This window comes from Myodes glareolus, chromosome 1, assembly GCF_982192425.1.
Source record: "Myodes glareolus chromosome 1, mMyoGla1.1, whole genome shotgun sequence".
NCBI classification, from domain to species: Eukaryota; Metazoa; Chordata; class Mammalia; order Rodentia; family Cricetidae; genus Myodes; species Myodes glareolus.
This window is the reverse complement of record NC_142026.1, coordinates 17,754,031-17,769,663: the sequence shown is the minus strand read 5'-3', so window position 1 is coordinate 17,769,663 and position 15,633 is coordinate 17,754,031. Positions and strand designations below refer to the sequence as shown.

Here is a 15,633-nt window from a genome sequence, read left to right as displayed (position 1 = left end):
CTGTTTGCGTGTACAGACATATACTTTTCTAGTATATGAATTGAGTTCATTGTGTATCATTATTCCTAAATGTATTTATTTGCCTAGTAAACACTTTAGAAATTGTTCTTTTTATTCAGCAATGTAACTTGAAGCCATTTTCCAGGTGATAATACAGAAGGATTGGCCTAAGGAGTTGTTTTGGTTTCTGCAGCACAGAACTCTGAAACTTAAAGAACTTTAAGAACATCTTAAACTGAATGTTCATTCAGACCATATAAGCTCATCATGGAGATCAACACTCACAGCCCTAGTACCCAGGAAGCTGAGACAGAAAAACGGAGAGTTCAAGTCCAGCCTGGTCTACATGGTGGCATCCAGGCCAGCCTGAGTCCCATAGTCAGACACTGCCTCAACAACAACAGTAAAATACGGCTGGGAGTGAGCTCAGTGGTGGAGTGTGCTCATCTAGTATTTGTGACAACTCGGGGTTAGTCCCGGATCTAAAAATAAAATAAACTAGTAACATCTTGGGTCTGGTGGTAAGCTCTGATTTTCTCCATTTCTAGAAACTTCCCAGATACTGATCATGTGGGTCAACTTGATACCAGATGGTGGAGGTCCTATGGAACAGAAACAGTAGAAATGGGACCAAGTCTTATAATCCCAGGACTGGGGAGGCTGAGGCAGGGGGATCACTGTGAGTTGGAAGCTAGCATGGTTTACATATGAACCCAAGAGCAGCCTTGGTTTCTTGGTGATACCCTGTCTCAAAAATGAGGGATAGAGGGATACCAAATCACATATTATGGTCAAGACAGGCAAGCAAGGTATCTTTATTGTAATTTCAGACTGAGTCAGCCAACTTCAGTGTGAGCCAAAGGAACATATGGAACAGTGATCGAAAGGGACATCAGGCTGCTGTTCGCTGAACAGAAGCAAGCAGCAAACTTTCATTGATTTTCTGGGATGGATTAAGGTTTAGTAATTGCCCATTGGTCATGGGAAAGGTTTCAAAAGATCTTTTCCTCCTTGGGCACACACATTCTGGCCTTGTGGCTTGCAGGCTAATCTGTGGTGACAACCCGGGAATCACTGACTTACTCATTGTCACATAAACGTCCTGACCCTGGGATTTGGTCTGAACCTTCTGATAAGACTGAGGAAGTACAGGTGCTTGAGCCGTGCGGGGAGGACAAGGTCAGGATGCTCTAATGGCAGCAGCCTGAGCTAATCCTGTATTTTAGTCTTAGACAACTTTAAAGTTTGTGTGTGTGTGTGTGAGAGAGAGAGAGACAGAGATAGACAGAGAGACAGAGAGAGAGAGACTTGTGTGTGTGTGTGTGAGAGAGAGACAGACAGAGACAGACAGAGAGACAGACAGAGACTTGTGTGTGTGAGAGAGAAAGAGAGAGGAGGAGAGAGAGACGGAGAGAGAGAGAGAGATAGACTTGTGTGTGTGTGTGTGTGTGTGTGTGTGTGAAAGAGAGAGAGAGACAAGAGACAGAGAGAGACAGAGAGAAAGACAGAGAGAGACACTTGTGTGTGTGTGTGAGAGAGAAAGAGAGACGGAGAGAGAGAGAGACTTGTGTGTGTGTGTGTGTGTGTGTGTGCGTGTGTGGTGTGTGTGAGAGAGAGAGGGAGACAGAGACAGAGAGAGAAAGAGATAGACATGTGTATGTGTGTGTGTGAAAGAGAGAGGAGGAGAGAGAGAAGGAGAGAGAGAGATAGACTTGTGTATGTGTGTGTGAGAGAGGGGGGGGGACTTGTGTATGTGTGTGAGTATGGAATTGTTCATGCATGGCAAACATGAGGACAGATGACAATTTCCAGGACTCAGTCTTCTCCTCCCATCTTAGAGGCTCCAGGATGGAACTCAGGTCACCAAATCTGACCTAAGGTTTCAAACACAACAGGACAGACACAACATGAAAGACATGCCAACACTTCTGTCCCGTTTAAGTCACGTAGCCGAGCTCTGAGGCTCACGTGAAGAGTCCATGTTTTCAGCAAAAGTGGCTTCGAGGTTTTGCAAAGGAACCTGAGCAACAGTTGTCACAGCCCTAAGTCAGAGGCGTCACAGCAAAGCTGGTGGGAAAGGCAGTACAGCTCAGCTGCCTGAGCTCCCAAATTAGGGATTTGTAGGTTAACTCGGAGCAAGCGAAACTGGAAGCTTCCAGGGTTTCCTTTTCAAGATTTCAAGAGAACGAGAGTGCCAAGCTCTTGTTGACTTCTAGGACGCTGGGGACTCACTGAGAGCATTCGATGAGACAAAGCTTTTCCTTGGAAACCAGCCCCTCCTGCCTTACTCTGTTCCTGGTGTGAGAATCTCTCAAGCCCCAGCAATTTTAGCTTGGTCTAGCCAGAAGGGGCTCCTAGTCTAGAAACATCCTGACCTTGTGGCCCAATCTGGTGTTTTATGACAGTACTTTTCGTAGCAAAATGGTGACTGTGGGTGGAGCAGTGAGCTAGACCAGTTCATGAGAAATGACTGTCAAATTCCTAAGAATTTGATGATCCTGTTGTTAAATGCGGCAGTCGTTAAAACATTATTGTATATAGATGTATAATTATACAAATTATATTGCAGAGATAATAAAAATTTAAAACCATCAGTTTTCAACTATTTTATTGCATTTTAAAATTTCTCCTGTAGAGGTTATTTATGTCCAATGCATCTGTCTGGCAGAAACACACACAGTGGCTTATTTCTGCACACTTCTTCCTAACTCTGTGTTCAGTGACATCATGTTCACAGCTTGAAAGCAGCCATATGTAATATTTACTTTGTAGAACATTGAATATAAAGACAAGTATTACCCCCAAGCCTTTTCCAATGCTTACTATTGCCAACCATTTCTGTTTTTGCTAATCTTACCAATTAAAAATGGCACATTATTTCAAGCTTGCATTTCCTTGGGTGATATGGGATATGGTCTTTCATGTGTTCATGCCTAGCAGCTTGATAGTATTTCTTGTTCTTATAAATATATTTTGAAGCCAGGCGGTGGTGGCACACGCCTTTAATCCCATCACTCGGGAGGCAGAGGTAGGCGGATCTCTGGGAGTTCGAGGCCAGCCTAGTCTACAACAGCTAGTTCCAGAACAGGCTCTAAAGCTACACAGAGAAACCCTGTCTCGAAAAACATATATACATTTATATATTTATACCATTTCTGCTTGACTAATATACAGGACTCACCCCCAAATACTTGGATTAGGGATCCAAGGATGCAGAATTAAGATGGAGAACAGACTATATCCTGTTTCAGCTCTCAGCAGCTTAGGATGTATTCCCTTCCTCAAGGGACCAGACTCTTAGAGAAAAGACGAGAGCTTCTTTCTCATGTCCCACTCAGCACTGGTCTTCATACATAATGCTACTTCTATAATTATTAACAGATAGTAATTGTGCAAGTCAGTAGGGGCCCAATGATATCCAAAGAACAGTGGAGGTATTACAGAGATATAGCCTGTCACCCACTGAATGAATCTTGACACTACCCAGTCTGCAGTGAAGGTGGAAGGAGGCTTCCGGAATCTTTCCCAATCCCTGATCATTCCCATCCCAAGTAAATAAGTGGCAGATGCCCCCAGAGACCCTGGAAAGATTCTTTTTTTAAATTGATTTTATTGAGCTCTACATTTTTTTTTTTATTTTATTGAACTCTACATTTTTCTCTGCTCCCCTTCCTGGCTCTTCCCTCTCCTTCAACTCTCTCCCAGGGTTCCCATGCTGTACTCAAGAGATCTTGTCTTTTTCTACTTCCCATGTAGATTAAATCCATATGGATCTATGATGAATGTCTCTCTTAGAGTCCTCATTGTTGTCTAAGTTCTCTGGGATTGTGATTTGTAGGCAGGTTTTCTTTGCTTTATGTTTAAAAACTACTTATGAGTGAGTACATGTGATAATTGTCTTTCTGGGTCTGGGTCACCTCACTCAATATGATATCTTCTCGCTTCATCCATTTGCCTGCAAGTTGTTGTTATTTTTTTCAGCTGTGTAGTACTCCATCGTGTACATGTACCACATTTTCCTTATCCATTCTTCGGTCGAGGGGCATTTACGTTGTTTCCAGGTTCTGGCTATGGCAAACAAAGCTGCTGTGAACATAATTGAGCACATGTTCTTGTGGCATGATTGAGCATCTTTTGGATATATACCCAAAAGTGGTATTATTGGGTCCTGAGGAAGGTTGTTTCCTAATTTTCTGAGAAATTGCCATACTGATACCTGGAAAGATTCTTAGTAGTCCTTAGTAGTTGGGCTGGGCTTCTCACCTCGGAGCCACTAGGAGTCCTGCTCCATCGCTGCAGCTAAGCAGATATTTGAGTTTTAAGAATGCTACACAACACCGTTGACTGGGAAATAAAATATTGGAACTGCCTCCATGAATATATGGAATCTGTTTTTTTTTCTTTCCTATCATTTTAAGAAGTAGAAACAGCTGGTAGTGGTAGCTCGTGCCTATAATCCCAACAATTAGGAGGTTTAGGCAGGATTGCAATGGATTTGAGGCCAGCCTGGAGTACATAGTGAGTTCCAGAACAGCCTGAACTAGAATGAGACCCTGCCTAAAAGCAAGAAAAAAAAGCATGGATATCAAAATCAAATCCCCGGGCCACCTAAACAGCCATGTGATCGTGACTAGGTCACTGACTTCTGTGTCCCTCAGAGACCTACAGAACAGCATAACATTTAATCAAGAACGATAGAAAAGACCTATGGAGCTGGTAGCAGTTGTTCCAGGCTTCTGCAAATAAATTCATGGAGTCCAAAACCCAGCTGTGCCATTTGTATCTAGGGACGGGTAATCTCATTCTGTTAGTTCATCTATAAAAGACTGACAGTAAAATCACACGGATAAGAAAACTGTGAGAATTTGACGCCGCAACACGTTTATCATAGCAGAAGTTCACGGTGCCCTGTGAACATTAATAATCATGCTGCTCCTATTATAGGGGTGGTTGTGGGGAGCCCTCTTTATTATACCTCAGGGTCCCACAGGTCAACGGCTGTGCTAACACCGCCGGGGTGCTAGAGGGCTCTGCTGCTGCAGTGGGCGGCGCTGTCTAGGATGCGCTATGAGCTTCAATGCTGCTGACAAAGGGAACGGCGGAGCAGTCAGCGCCAGTAAGACTCCGCCCTATGGGGGCGGGACTAGAAGCCTGGTAGGGGCGGAGCCTGTCAAGGCAGTCCTGACGGGGCGGAGCTAGAGGAGCAGTGGGGGCAGGGCCTAGACGGCGTAGGCCTGACGGGGCGGAGCTAGTGGCGCCTTGGGGGCGGGGCGCGGCATGACTGGAGTTAGGTAGTCCACGTGGTTAGAAGGCGGCCTGATTGGGGAAGGCGGCACGAGAGGCGGGAGCGGAACCGGAATGCGTCCTGACAGGGGCGGAGCTCGCGGAGTAGCGCGGGCGGGGCGCGGTCTGACTGGAGCGGAGCCGTCCCCGTGGTTAGAACGAGGCCTGACGGGAACTGGGCGGACCCCGACCGCGGCCTGACAGGGGCGGAGCTCGCGGAGCCGCGGGGGCGGGGCGAGGCCTGGTAGAGGCGGAGACCCGGTGCGGCCTGGCGAGAGGCGGAGCACGCAGCTCGACGAGGGCGAGGCCTGATTGGGGAGGGAGGAGCGGAGAGGCAGGGGCGGGCCGAAGGCCGACCCCTCAAGAAGAAAGTGGTGGGGCGATGCAGGTGGGTGGCCGCCGCCAGCTCGACCGCCGGCCGCGTGCCCTTGCGGAGCTAAGCTTAACGCAGCGCGGAGCCGGGCGTACTCTGGTTTCAAAGCCAAATTGAAATCCCTCTGCGGCGACCTGACCTTCCCGGGGCCGGAAAGGGTGTCCGATGACTGACTTGGTGGGAGGACAGGTGAAGCAGTGCTTGGTTCCGGAGATGGTGGCGCGCCGGCTAGTGGCGTTTTCAAAGTTGAAGGCCGCTCCGGAGCTGGAGTTTCAGTTCGAATCGGGGTTTCCTGGCGGGGCGGGGCGTGGGGTAGGGTTTAGGGGGCGGACCTTTTGGATCTTGCAGCCCGAGGGGCGGAACTGGGTGGCGGTCCTGAAGCCCTGGGGCTGAACCTTTGAGCACCGAGTGAGCGGTCGAGCCGGGAATCCGGACCTGTCTCTAGGAAAGGGGCGGCGGAAGCAGAGAACCGATCCTCGGAGCTCTCATTTCTGGGGGCTTTGGACACTCGGAGCTCGGGTGAAAAGCGTGGTCCCAGGCTTGAGCGCCCCTTCCTCCCGTAGGTGGCCATGAACGGCAGGGCCCGGAAAGAGGCAATCCAGGCCACAGCCAGGGAGCTTCTCAAGTTCGTGAACCGGAGTCCGTCTCCTTTCCACGGTAGGTGTCCTGGGTTAGGGAGGCTAGGAGTGGGAGTGACCTGACCAACTTCCATCTCTATGAGAGAACCTTTTCTCTACAGTCGTGGCTGAGTGCCGCAGCCGGCTTCTTCAGGCTGGCTTCCGTGAACTCAAGGAAACAGAGGGCTGGGATATCTTACCAGAAAACAAGGTACTGGGACTGTTTGGCGGCTGAGGCTGTTTCAAATTCCTGTGTTCCACGTGATTAAGCAACTCACACCCCTGTCTTTCCACTCTCCAGTACTTCTTAACCAGAAACTCCTCTTCCATCATTGCTTTTGCTGTGGGAGGCCAGTATGTTCCTGGCAATGGCTTCAGCCTCATTGGAGCTCACACGGACAGTCCCTGTCTCCGGGTAAGGAGTTAGGGCTCTGCTGGCCTGAAGGGAGGTGCGGGGGCAGTGTAGAATGAAGAGATTCAGAAGGTGCAGTTTGGAACGCCCTATCCCCAGGTGCAGGAAGGATGCCAGACTGCCCCTTGCCCTCCTCACAGACACTTTACACAGTCAGCCAAGCGATGTTTGCTCTGTATAACTTGACAGTCGCCTGAGTCTCACCTCCAGATGTTGTCATCCAGAGTTTTCTTCTCATCTCCATGCTCAGGTGAAACGCAAATCTAAACGAAGCCAGGTGGGCTTCCACCAGGTTGGTGTGGAGACCTACGGTGGTGGGATCTGGAGCACGTGGTTTGACCGGGACCTGACCTTGGCTGGACGAGTCATTATCAAGGTGCTATAGAGGGCCTAGGAACTGGGGAGGTTCTCACTTCAGCAGCTGGGTACTCGTGAAGTGTCCCCATGGGAAGGGGGGGCGCTTGGTTTTCAGTTGGATTCCGGAGGTGCCCAGTTCTGACCTGGCCTGTTGGCCACAGTGCCCGACCTCAGGTCGCCTGGAGCAGAGGCTTGTTCATGTGGAGCGACCCATTCTGCGCATCCCGCATCTGGCCATCCACTTGCAGAGAAATATCAATGAGAGCTTTGGGCCCAACACAGAGACGCACCTGTGAGTCTGTACCAAGGGCTGTGAGGGGTAGGATATGGCATGAGATGACATGGGTCTTATTGGGACCCAGAAGACCACCTCTTAATGGCCATAATCAAGTTCTACTTTTGGAATCTAGTTTCTATACACTTGGGGGAGTGGACTGAAAATTGAAGGACAAGGAAAGGCCTAAGTTCATGGCTGCCTCACTCCCTTCTCTCAACCCATTTCCCCACAGAGTGCCTATTCTAGCCACAGCAGTTCAGGAAGAGCTGGAGAAAGGGACTCCTGAGCCAGGACCTCTCAGCACTGCTGTAAGAAGCTCCCTTGCTCCTGGGAGGGTGGGCAGAGTGGAAACAGACCAGTCCCCTAGGAAGGGAAAGAGATGAGCAGACCCTCCTTCAAGCATCTTCTGCCTTCCAGGATGAACGGCACCACTCAGTCCTCATGTCCCTGCTCTGTACCCATCTGGGACTGAGTCCTGAGAACATCGTGGAGATGGAGCTGTGCCTGGCAGACACTCAGCCTGCAGTAAGGAGTGGCTCTAGGGTTCTGTGGGTGGGGTCCGCCAGGGTCCCAGCCAACTACAGCATAGCCCCTGAAGCACTTAGCCCCTCTGTTAGTCTCCTTCTTGTTCTTCCTTGGAGATTTTGCTTTCAGTAGTTCCCAGATAAGCAGACCATTTCCCCCCAAGACCCACCTATGGGAACTTGATTAGGATGTGAGGACCTTTCGGACCTTTCGCATCCTGCAACTCAATGGACGGAACTGGGTAGAAGTCCTCGTGTCCTAGGACTGAACCTTTGAGAAGAAAGCCAGGAATCCAGATCTTTCTCTAGGGAAAAGGGCAGAAGCAGAAATCTGAGCCTTGGAGCTCTCGTTTTTAGGGGGGTTGGATCCTCAGAATCTGTGAGATGTGAAGTGGGTCCTGCAGTTTCTGCTGTGTGTGGTCCCTGTCTGCTTTGACCTACGCTAGCTCTGAGCCTCTGAGAGCAAGAAGTCTAATGCCTCTTAGCTGCTAAAGTAGAGAGAACTGCTAAATCTTTGGATCCTCTGTCTTAAGTTTGTGTTAGCTGGTTTCTTTCTTTTGCTTAGTGTATTGTTTTGTTTTGTTTTTCGAGACAGGGTTTCTCTGTGTAGCCCAGGCTATCCAGGAACTTGCTCTGTAGACCAGGCTGGCCTCGAACTCAGAGATCTGCCTGCCTCTGCCACCCAAGTGCTGGTGTTAAAGGTGTGTGCCCCCACTGGTAGATGCTGTAGGTCATCCTTTCCTGGCCTTCATTCTTAGCTGAACAACAAGAAGTTTCGTAAGCCACAGTCAGGAGTAGTTGCTCTGGCCCTTGGGAACAGGGTGAAATGGGTGAGGGGCCTGGGCACTTGGGTCAGGGTGTTGGTCCTGTCTTTCTAGGTCCTGGGTGGAGCCTATGAAGAGTTCATCTTTGCTCCTCGACTGGACAATCTGCATAGCTGCTTCTGTGCCCTGCAGGTGAGGAGCCAGAGCACTCCAGGCAGCACATACCCACGAGGGGTGGGAAGTTAAGAGCTGAGATGGGGGTTAACCTCAAGCCCAGGAGGTGGTGAGAGATGGTCCAAATGCTGCAGCCTTGGCATCACTATTTCTCTGCTGGTCTGGGACCAGGAGCTGAGGTATGGGAAAGCTGGCAGGTGTGCCATGATGTCTTCTCCTACCCCAGTCTGCTACCTTTCCCTAGATTAACAACCTCCGCCTGAAAAGAAAGTCCTTGTCACCATGGACACCAGCATCTCTCACATCCTTCTGCGTCCCTCAGTCTGCCTCTGACTTAAGTCTCCTCTCAGCTTTCTTTGTGTTCCTTGGGACCTCATAGGACAGTCTGTACCTCCTGCTCACCTTCTTGTTGGCCACCTCCTCTCTACCCTAGTCAGGCCATTTCTCAGCCTTCTACTCTTTACCCTTCCTCTGCCTTTTAGCTTGCCTTTCCCTGCCTAGCTTATGGTTGAAGATGGGCTTTGGGTAGTTACTGTAGACCTGGGGCCCCTGTCTGCTAGGTTCATGGCCATCTCTAGAGCTGTTGTTAATGGAAGCCGTCAATTTGCATGGTCTTCATAATCTTCTTCCCAGGATTTGCATCTTCTTTCTGTCTTCAGCCTTGTCCTGCCTTCTGCAAGGGAAGGTATGGGAGCCAAGTGCCCAGTGAATGGATCTCTTATCCCATTAGAAAAGTCCTCCACTGCCAGGCAGTGCCTAAGAGAAACATTACTGAAAGCCCAGCTGTTGACAGAGGTGTGCAGCTGTTCAGTCCCAAAGAAAGACACAGAGGTCTACATTAATCATAAACTGTTAGGCCCATTACCTCAGGCTTCTTATTAACTCTTACATCCTACATTAACCCGTAATTGTTGTCTGTGTTAGCCATGTAGCTTGGTACTTTTTATCAGCAAATCATTCTCATCTTGCTTCTTCTGTGTTGACTACAGATTCTTTCCTCTTCCCAGAAATCTCCTGTTCTGGTTGCCCTGCCTATACTTCCTGCCTGGCTACTGGCCAGTCAACATTTTATTAAAGCAATACAATGTAAGTTACAGGGTACAAGACCATTTTCCCACAGCAACCAGCCCTCTTCATTGGCAGGACAGCATACCATTCCCAGGTACTAGCAGACTAAGTTGTAAGAAGCAAAGGGCAGGGATGATGACCTTGTCTCCTTCCCCATCCAGGCTTTGATTGATTCCTGTGCATCCCCTTCCTCCCTGGCCAGGGAGCCACATGTGCGCATGATCACACTCTACGACAATGAAGAGGTATGTGGAGGGCTCTGGGCAGAGGTCCCTCTCTGGAGTCTTTAGTACCTACCTCAAAGACACTCAGAGTGAGTCAGGGCCATTCTAGAGGCCCTGCAGATGGGGACAGGAGAGCTGCCAGTGCTTCTGTGGCACATGTTGTTCTCTTCTGGCTCTAACTGTACTCCGTACCCCTTTTTCTCTGTGCTCCTTGCTACTTCCCTACCCCAAGGACAGGAGCACTACACAGATCGTCCTTTCGGGTCTGTAGCTTGGCACACAGTGGGTCCTCAGCTGTGTGTTTGGCTGCAACCCGAGCTGCTGTCGTGGAGCTTGACAGATAGCTAGTTCTCTCTCATGTTATTCCCTAGGAGCAGTTAGCAGTTGGAATAGGTCTTTGGTCTGTTATTCTGGGTGTTTGGCTGTTCCATCTCTAATTATCTTGTCTACGTCTAGTGAGCAATAAGGGTGTGGGCAAAGAGAATAGATGCTTGTGTCTTCAAGAGTATAGTCCAGAAATGAAATTCATTATCACTTCCATTCACAGAACTTAGTGTGACCACATTTAGCTACAGAGAAGACTTGGAATGATGGCTCTAGCTGGGTAGTTAGTTGTGCAACTATGGCTTGGGTCTTCTGCCATGAAGATATCATGGATAGTTAAATGTCTCTGTCACATACATCAAGGGAAAAAACCATAGGGTGCTGTGGCACCTGCTGAGCCCTAGATGTAAGTAGTGGGGACCAATGTGGAAATTCCACCAGTGAGTGCTATTTCTAGACTGTAAATGACTGGGAATTGGCCCCAGTCCGCTGTCATCAGATGATCAGTATTGACCTGGGTGGGCATAGGAAAGATTCCAACGATACCAATCCCACCATGTGACTCGGGAGGATCCTGGGCCTTTCTCAACACTGGGCTCCTCTTACTGACCTCCGTGTCCTGACTCCCAGAGTAAAACCTCTGCCATCCCCAGGTGGGGTCAGAAAGTGCCCAAGGAGCACAGTCTCTGCTGACGGAGCTGGTACTGCGGCGCATCTCAGCCACACCTCAGCGTTTGACCGCCTTCGAGGAAGCCATACCTAAGTCCTTCATGATCAGTGCAGACATGGCCCATGCTGTGCACCCAAACTATGCGTGAGTCTTCCTACCAGACAGTACTCACTGCTAGAGACCCAGGCATAGCCCAATTAGAGGCTGATTCCTGACCCTGTCTCTTTCTCCATCTCCTGGGAGGTTCCAGGGGTCTTCCTTTTGATTGTTATAGGCCAGACTTAGTGAAAGTCACGTGTTGCCTAAGCCTGGTCTGTGTGTTAGAGAGCTTGTTTCCTTTTGTGGCTAGAATCTGCCTAAATGTTTGTTTTGAATGCCCTGAGGACCTGCAGGATTGGGTGGAAAAGAAAGCTCTAACCCATTAGCGCTATCTGCCCTGGAAGGGGAGTGGATGCTGACAGGCCTCCGCTACAGTGTGCTGTGCTGATCTTTCCCACCTCCCACAGGGACAAGCATGAAGAAAACCACCGGCCCTTATTCCATAAGGTAAAGAAGCTTTTAAGGATATGGTGGCCTGGCTGAGTCTGACTGATGTGGTTCCCCCTGGGTCACAAGTCATCTCTATTCCCCCTTGACTTTTCCCAGGGTCCTGTGATCAAGGTGAACAGCAAGCAGCGCTATGCCTCTAATGCAGTGTCAGAGGCTCTGATTCGAGAGGTGGCCAGCCAAGTTGGGGTGCCCCTGCAGGTGAATGTATATCTTTTCTCGAAAGGCTTGGTGTAGGGAGCAGGGTGAAGACATAAACTGATGTGCTCCGTGAGTAGGTAGTACAGTGAGTGGGCTTCAGTGGAGGGAGTCCCAGTAAATGAGATCAGGGCTTTGGGTGCTGAGCTAGCTACATTGCTGCTTTTGTTGTGGTGACTTTAGCCTAGTTTGCTAAGCTGTCTGGGTATTAGTGTCCCCATCTATAAAGTGTGGGTGATAATGATCCCTGCACTACTGATTTTTGTAAGGCTTACTCTTGCCACCTAAGTTAGTCCTTTCTGTTTTCCTCCTAACATCCATTTTCCCTGTGTCTTGTACCCCAACCCAGAAGGAATATTGAGGACTGGAGAGCCTAGAACCCCAACTGTTCACTTTTCCTCTGGCTATGAAATCACCCATCACTGTCCTGTCAACACTGTGTGTGGACATAAATATTCCTACATCAGGAATTTGGCCCATGGTGCTCCAGTAACAACAGCACACAAGTTCTGGTGGAGGCAGGACTAGACAAGGGCTGTTTTTGCTTCTTTGTCTCCATCTTGCCCCATGTAATGCCAGATCATTCTACTCATAGAGAGGCCTCTGGGAGGAAGTGAGAGCTAGCCACTGAGAAGAAGGATGTTGAAGGTCCAGAGGAAGAACATCTCAGCCAGAGGGAACAGACAGAAAGATCCACGGGGGGAATGGGAATGAGTTAGCCTGGTAGTAAGAGAGAAGGCAGGGCTGAGAGCAGGCAGGATAAGAGAGGAAGCTCACCAGGCCAGTTTGCTTCTGAGCCCTAGAAGAGCATTTATATTCTAAGGTGTGAGGATATTGTATGCTTTTTCCTAATAGCTTACAGCAGAAGCATGGATGTATACGTTAGAAAATTAGAAAAGATAAATAGGAATGGAAAAGTGAAATTTGAACCAGGTATGGTAGCACACATTTGTAACCCTAGTTCATGGAAAGTGGGGACAGGAGGATCAGAAGATTACGGTCATCCTCAGCCACATAGCAAGTTCAAAGCCAGCCTGAGCTACACGAGACTCTGTCTTAAAGAACAGGGCTTTTCAGGCAGTGGTATGCACACCTTTAGTCTCAGCACTCCACTGCTGAGGCAGAGGCAGACGGATCTCTGTGAGTCTGAGCCTGATCTACAAAGTGAGTTCCAGACCCGGCAGGGATACATAGTTGAGACCATGTCTCCAAAAAAGAAAAGTATCACTGGAGTTTTATGTGTTCTTCACATTCTTCCTGTGCACTAATTTTAAATTTTGTAAAATTAAATCACTGGATACATTTGTTACCTCTTTTCAAACGCTGACTAGACAGATGCTGTACAAGCAGTGAGCCCCCTTTTTAACACTAATTGATAATCCTTGCTTAATCAGCAATTGCAATAGAATTCAGTGATACACCTCCCCCCACCCATTCTTTCAACCTTCCCATTCTGTGAGGTAGAACCTGCCCCTCATCATCCAGGCTGATTAGTTATCGTAAGTTGATTCTTGGGCCAGTGAAATGGCCCAGTGGGTAAAATCACCTGCCACAAAGCCTGGCAACCTGAGTTTGATATGTGGAACCCACATTGTGGAAGACGAGAACTCATGCCTGTAGGTTGTCCTCTGACGCGTGCCGCAGCACATGCGCGCATACACACACACACACTTAAAATTTTGAAAGATTATTCCTAATGAGACAACAAGATAATTGCTCACTTTCCCTTCAATAACCTTTTTCAAGGTGAAGTTTTATCCTAAATGTCATTGTAAATTAGTTTCTTTGCTTTTCACTTTTTATTATCAAATTATGAATGTTCATTGATTGAGTGCCATTCACAAAATTATTATGAGTGATGCTCAAGTTGTCATGCCTTTGACCAGAGAGAGATCCCCTGCGACATGACTCTTAAAAGTTACCTTGCTTTTTGGCACAGTAAGAAATTTCAGCCTCATATTTTCATTTTCCTTTTTAGATTTGGCAACTAGAAAAAAAACTTCTTTTTAAAAATCATGAGTTAATATTGTAATTTCCATTTGATAAAAAGTTGGCTTATATTTTATAGTTCTGTTTTACACTTCAAAAAAGAAATCTTAAAATCTAGCATCATATGATTTCCTTGTTTTTTAAGGTAGGATCTTATGTAGCTCATGCCAACTTCAAACTCACTGTGTAGTAAAATATACCTTCAACTCCTGATCCCGCCACTTCCCAAATCTTGGAATTGCAAGTATGCACCTCCATGCCCAAGTGTGCACTGCAGGGGATCAAATCCAGGGCTTCACTCATGCCAGGCAAGCATTCAACCAAATGAACCACATCCCCAGTTCAACAGTGTTTTATAAAACATGAAAGCTGCTGAGTGTTTTTCTTTGTGTATTGCGGGTTCAGGTTGGGTGTGAGAGTAACAAAACAGTGTTTTTAAATGCTTGAAGACGTAGACATCTTCCAGCCTGTGTCCCTGAGGTAGCTTCTTCCATGATCTTAATGGGCATACCTGGTGTTTAGCTTATGGCCTCTCCTCCTCTCTTCAGGATCTCATGGTCCGGAACGACTCCCCCTGTGGTACCACCATTGGACCTATCTTGGCTTCTCGACTGGGGCTTCGGGTGCTGGACTTAGGTAGCCCCCAACTGGCCATGCACTCTATTCGGGAGACAGCCTGTACCACTGGAGTTCTCCAGAGCCTCACCCTTTTCAAGGTAACTCCCACCAGACCCTCCTCTCCATCATTAAGTGGCTAGCCCTGTTGCTGGGGCTGTTTGCTATGATATTCTTTGGATCAGCATCCCATCACTCTGCAAAATAAGCGAGATAAACAGTCTATAAGAAGTCAGGGTTTTGACTCACAGTTTTAGAGGCTTTATTCCATGGTCAGTTGGCTTGTTAATTTAAGCCCTGTGATAAAGCAGAGTGTCATGGCAAAAACATGTGGTAGAGGAATTTGCTCCCCTGAGATTGTCAGTGAGGGTTGTAGGGGGAAATGGATCCAGTGTCCCCTCAAAAGTTTGCTTTATCCCGAGTGACCTAACTTCTTCCCTCTAGGCCCCACATCTTAACAGTTGCACTACCTCCCAATAATGCCACAGGCTAGTGACCAAGCCTTTAACACATGGATCTTTAAGGACACTTACACAAGCCATATCATTCCTCATTTTCATGGCCTCAGAAAGGTTGTCTAGAAAGGGGCTGAGGGGTGAGAAGACATTAAGCACAGACCCTCGATGCTATAGTAATTGAGCCTAGAACTGAAGGTGATGGGAGGTGAGCGGTCAGACGCCGTCATCTGGCCACTTGCTAACTCCCAGTTCCATTGCCTCTTTTTCAGGGTTTCTTTGAGCTGTTCCCCTCTGTGAGCCGCAACCTCTTCGTGGACTGAGCCCTCTTGGCGAGACCTGCCTTCTCTCGCCCCTGGGACCGAAGAGGAGGTCTCAGCTTAGCTGAAGCTGGATTATTAAAGTGGATTTTCACCCAGCTCTGTTGTGCTTCTTCTGAAGCTGTGTGGTGGGGGATTGGTCTTGACCTGAGCCTCTGGAACCACAGCAGAGGTGAAGGTTGGGGTGCAGTAAAGAATAAATTCCTAGAAATAAAATTAAGGAATTGAATGTACATGTACTTAAAATTCAGGTAAGTACTGTTTGGTTGTCCCTCCTTGCATCTCACCTGCATCAGAAGCTGTTTTAAGATTTATTTTATGTGTATGAGTGTTTTGCTTTGTGTGTGTATGTGTGTGTGTGTGTGTGTGTGTGTGTGTGCCTAGTATCCATATAGACCAGAAGAAGCCCTGGGTCTTCTGTAACTAGTTATGAATCACCATGT

At 48.2% G+C, this 15,633-nt stretch overlaps 1 protein-coding gene across 2 annotated transcripts; it reads left to right on the top strand.

Annotated features, from left to right (window-relative positions):
• Window positions 1–5,525: 5,525 nt before the first annotated feature.
• Dnpep (aspartyl aminopeptidase) lies at window positions 5,526–15,288 on the top strand. 2 transcript variants are annotated; one of them, XM_048459181.3, is made up of 15 exons: window positions 5,526–5,671; window positions 6,220–6,313; window positions 6,396–6,484; window positions 6,575–6,688; window positions 6,936–7,061; window positions 7,204–7,334; window positions 7,552–7,627; window positions 7,737–7,844; window positions 8,722–8,799; window positions 10,011–10,094; window positions 11,051–11,211; window positions 11,574–11,613; window positions 11,713–11,814; window positions 14,349–14,516; window positions 15,143–15,288. In XM_048459181.3, the coding sequence occupies exons 1-15, from the start codon at window positions 5,666–5,668 to the stop codon at window positions 15,191–15,193; spliced, it is 1,428 nt and encodes a 475-aa protein (XP_048315138.1). In that variant the 5' UTR covers window positions 5,526–5,665; the 3' UTR covers window positions 15,194–15,288. The 2 variants fall into 2 exon arrangements, with proteins under 2 accessions (XP_048315138.1, XP_048315136.1); XM_048459179.3 differs by lacking the exon at window positions 5,526–5,671 and adding an exon at window positions 5,686–5,845.
• Window positions 15,289–15,633: the final 345 nt, after the last annotated feature.

Coding starts and splice junctions, on each gene's coding strand:
- Dnpep (XM_048459179.3), top strand. CDS start 5,822: ATGACTGACTTGGTGGGAGGACAG. Junction 6,314..6,395: donor GAGTCCGTCTCCTTTCCACG/GTAGGTGTCCTG, acceptor TTTTCTCTACAG/TCGTGGCTGAGTGCCGCAGC. Junction 11,614..11,712: donor ACCGGCCCTTATTCCATAAG/GTAAAGAAGCTT, acceptor GACTTTTCCCAG/GGTCCTGTGATCAAGGTGAA.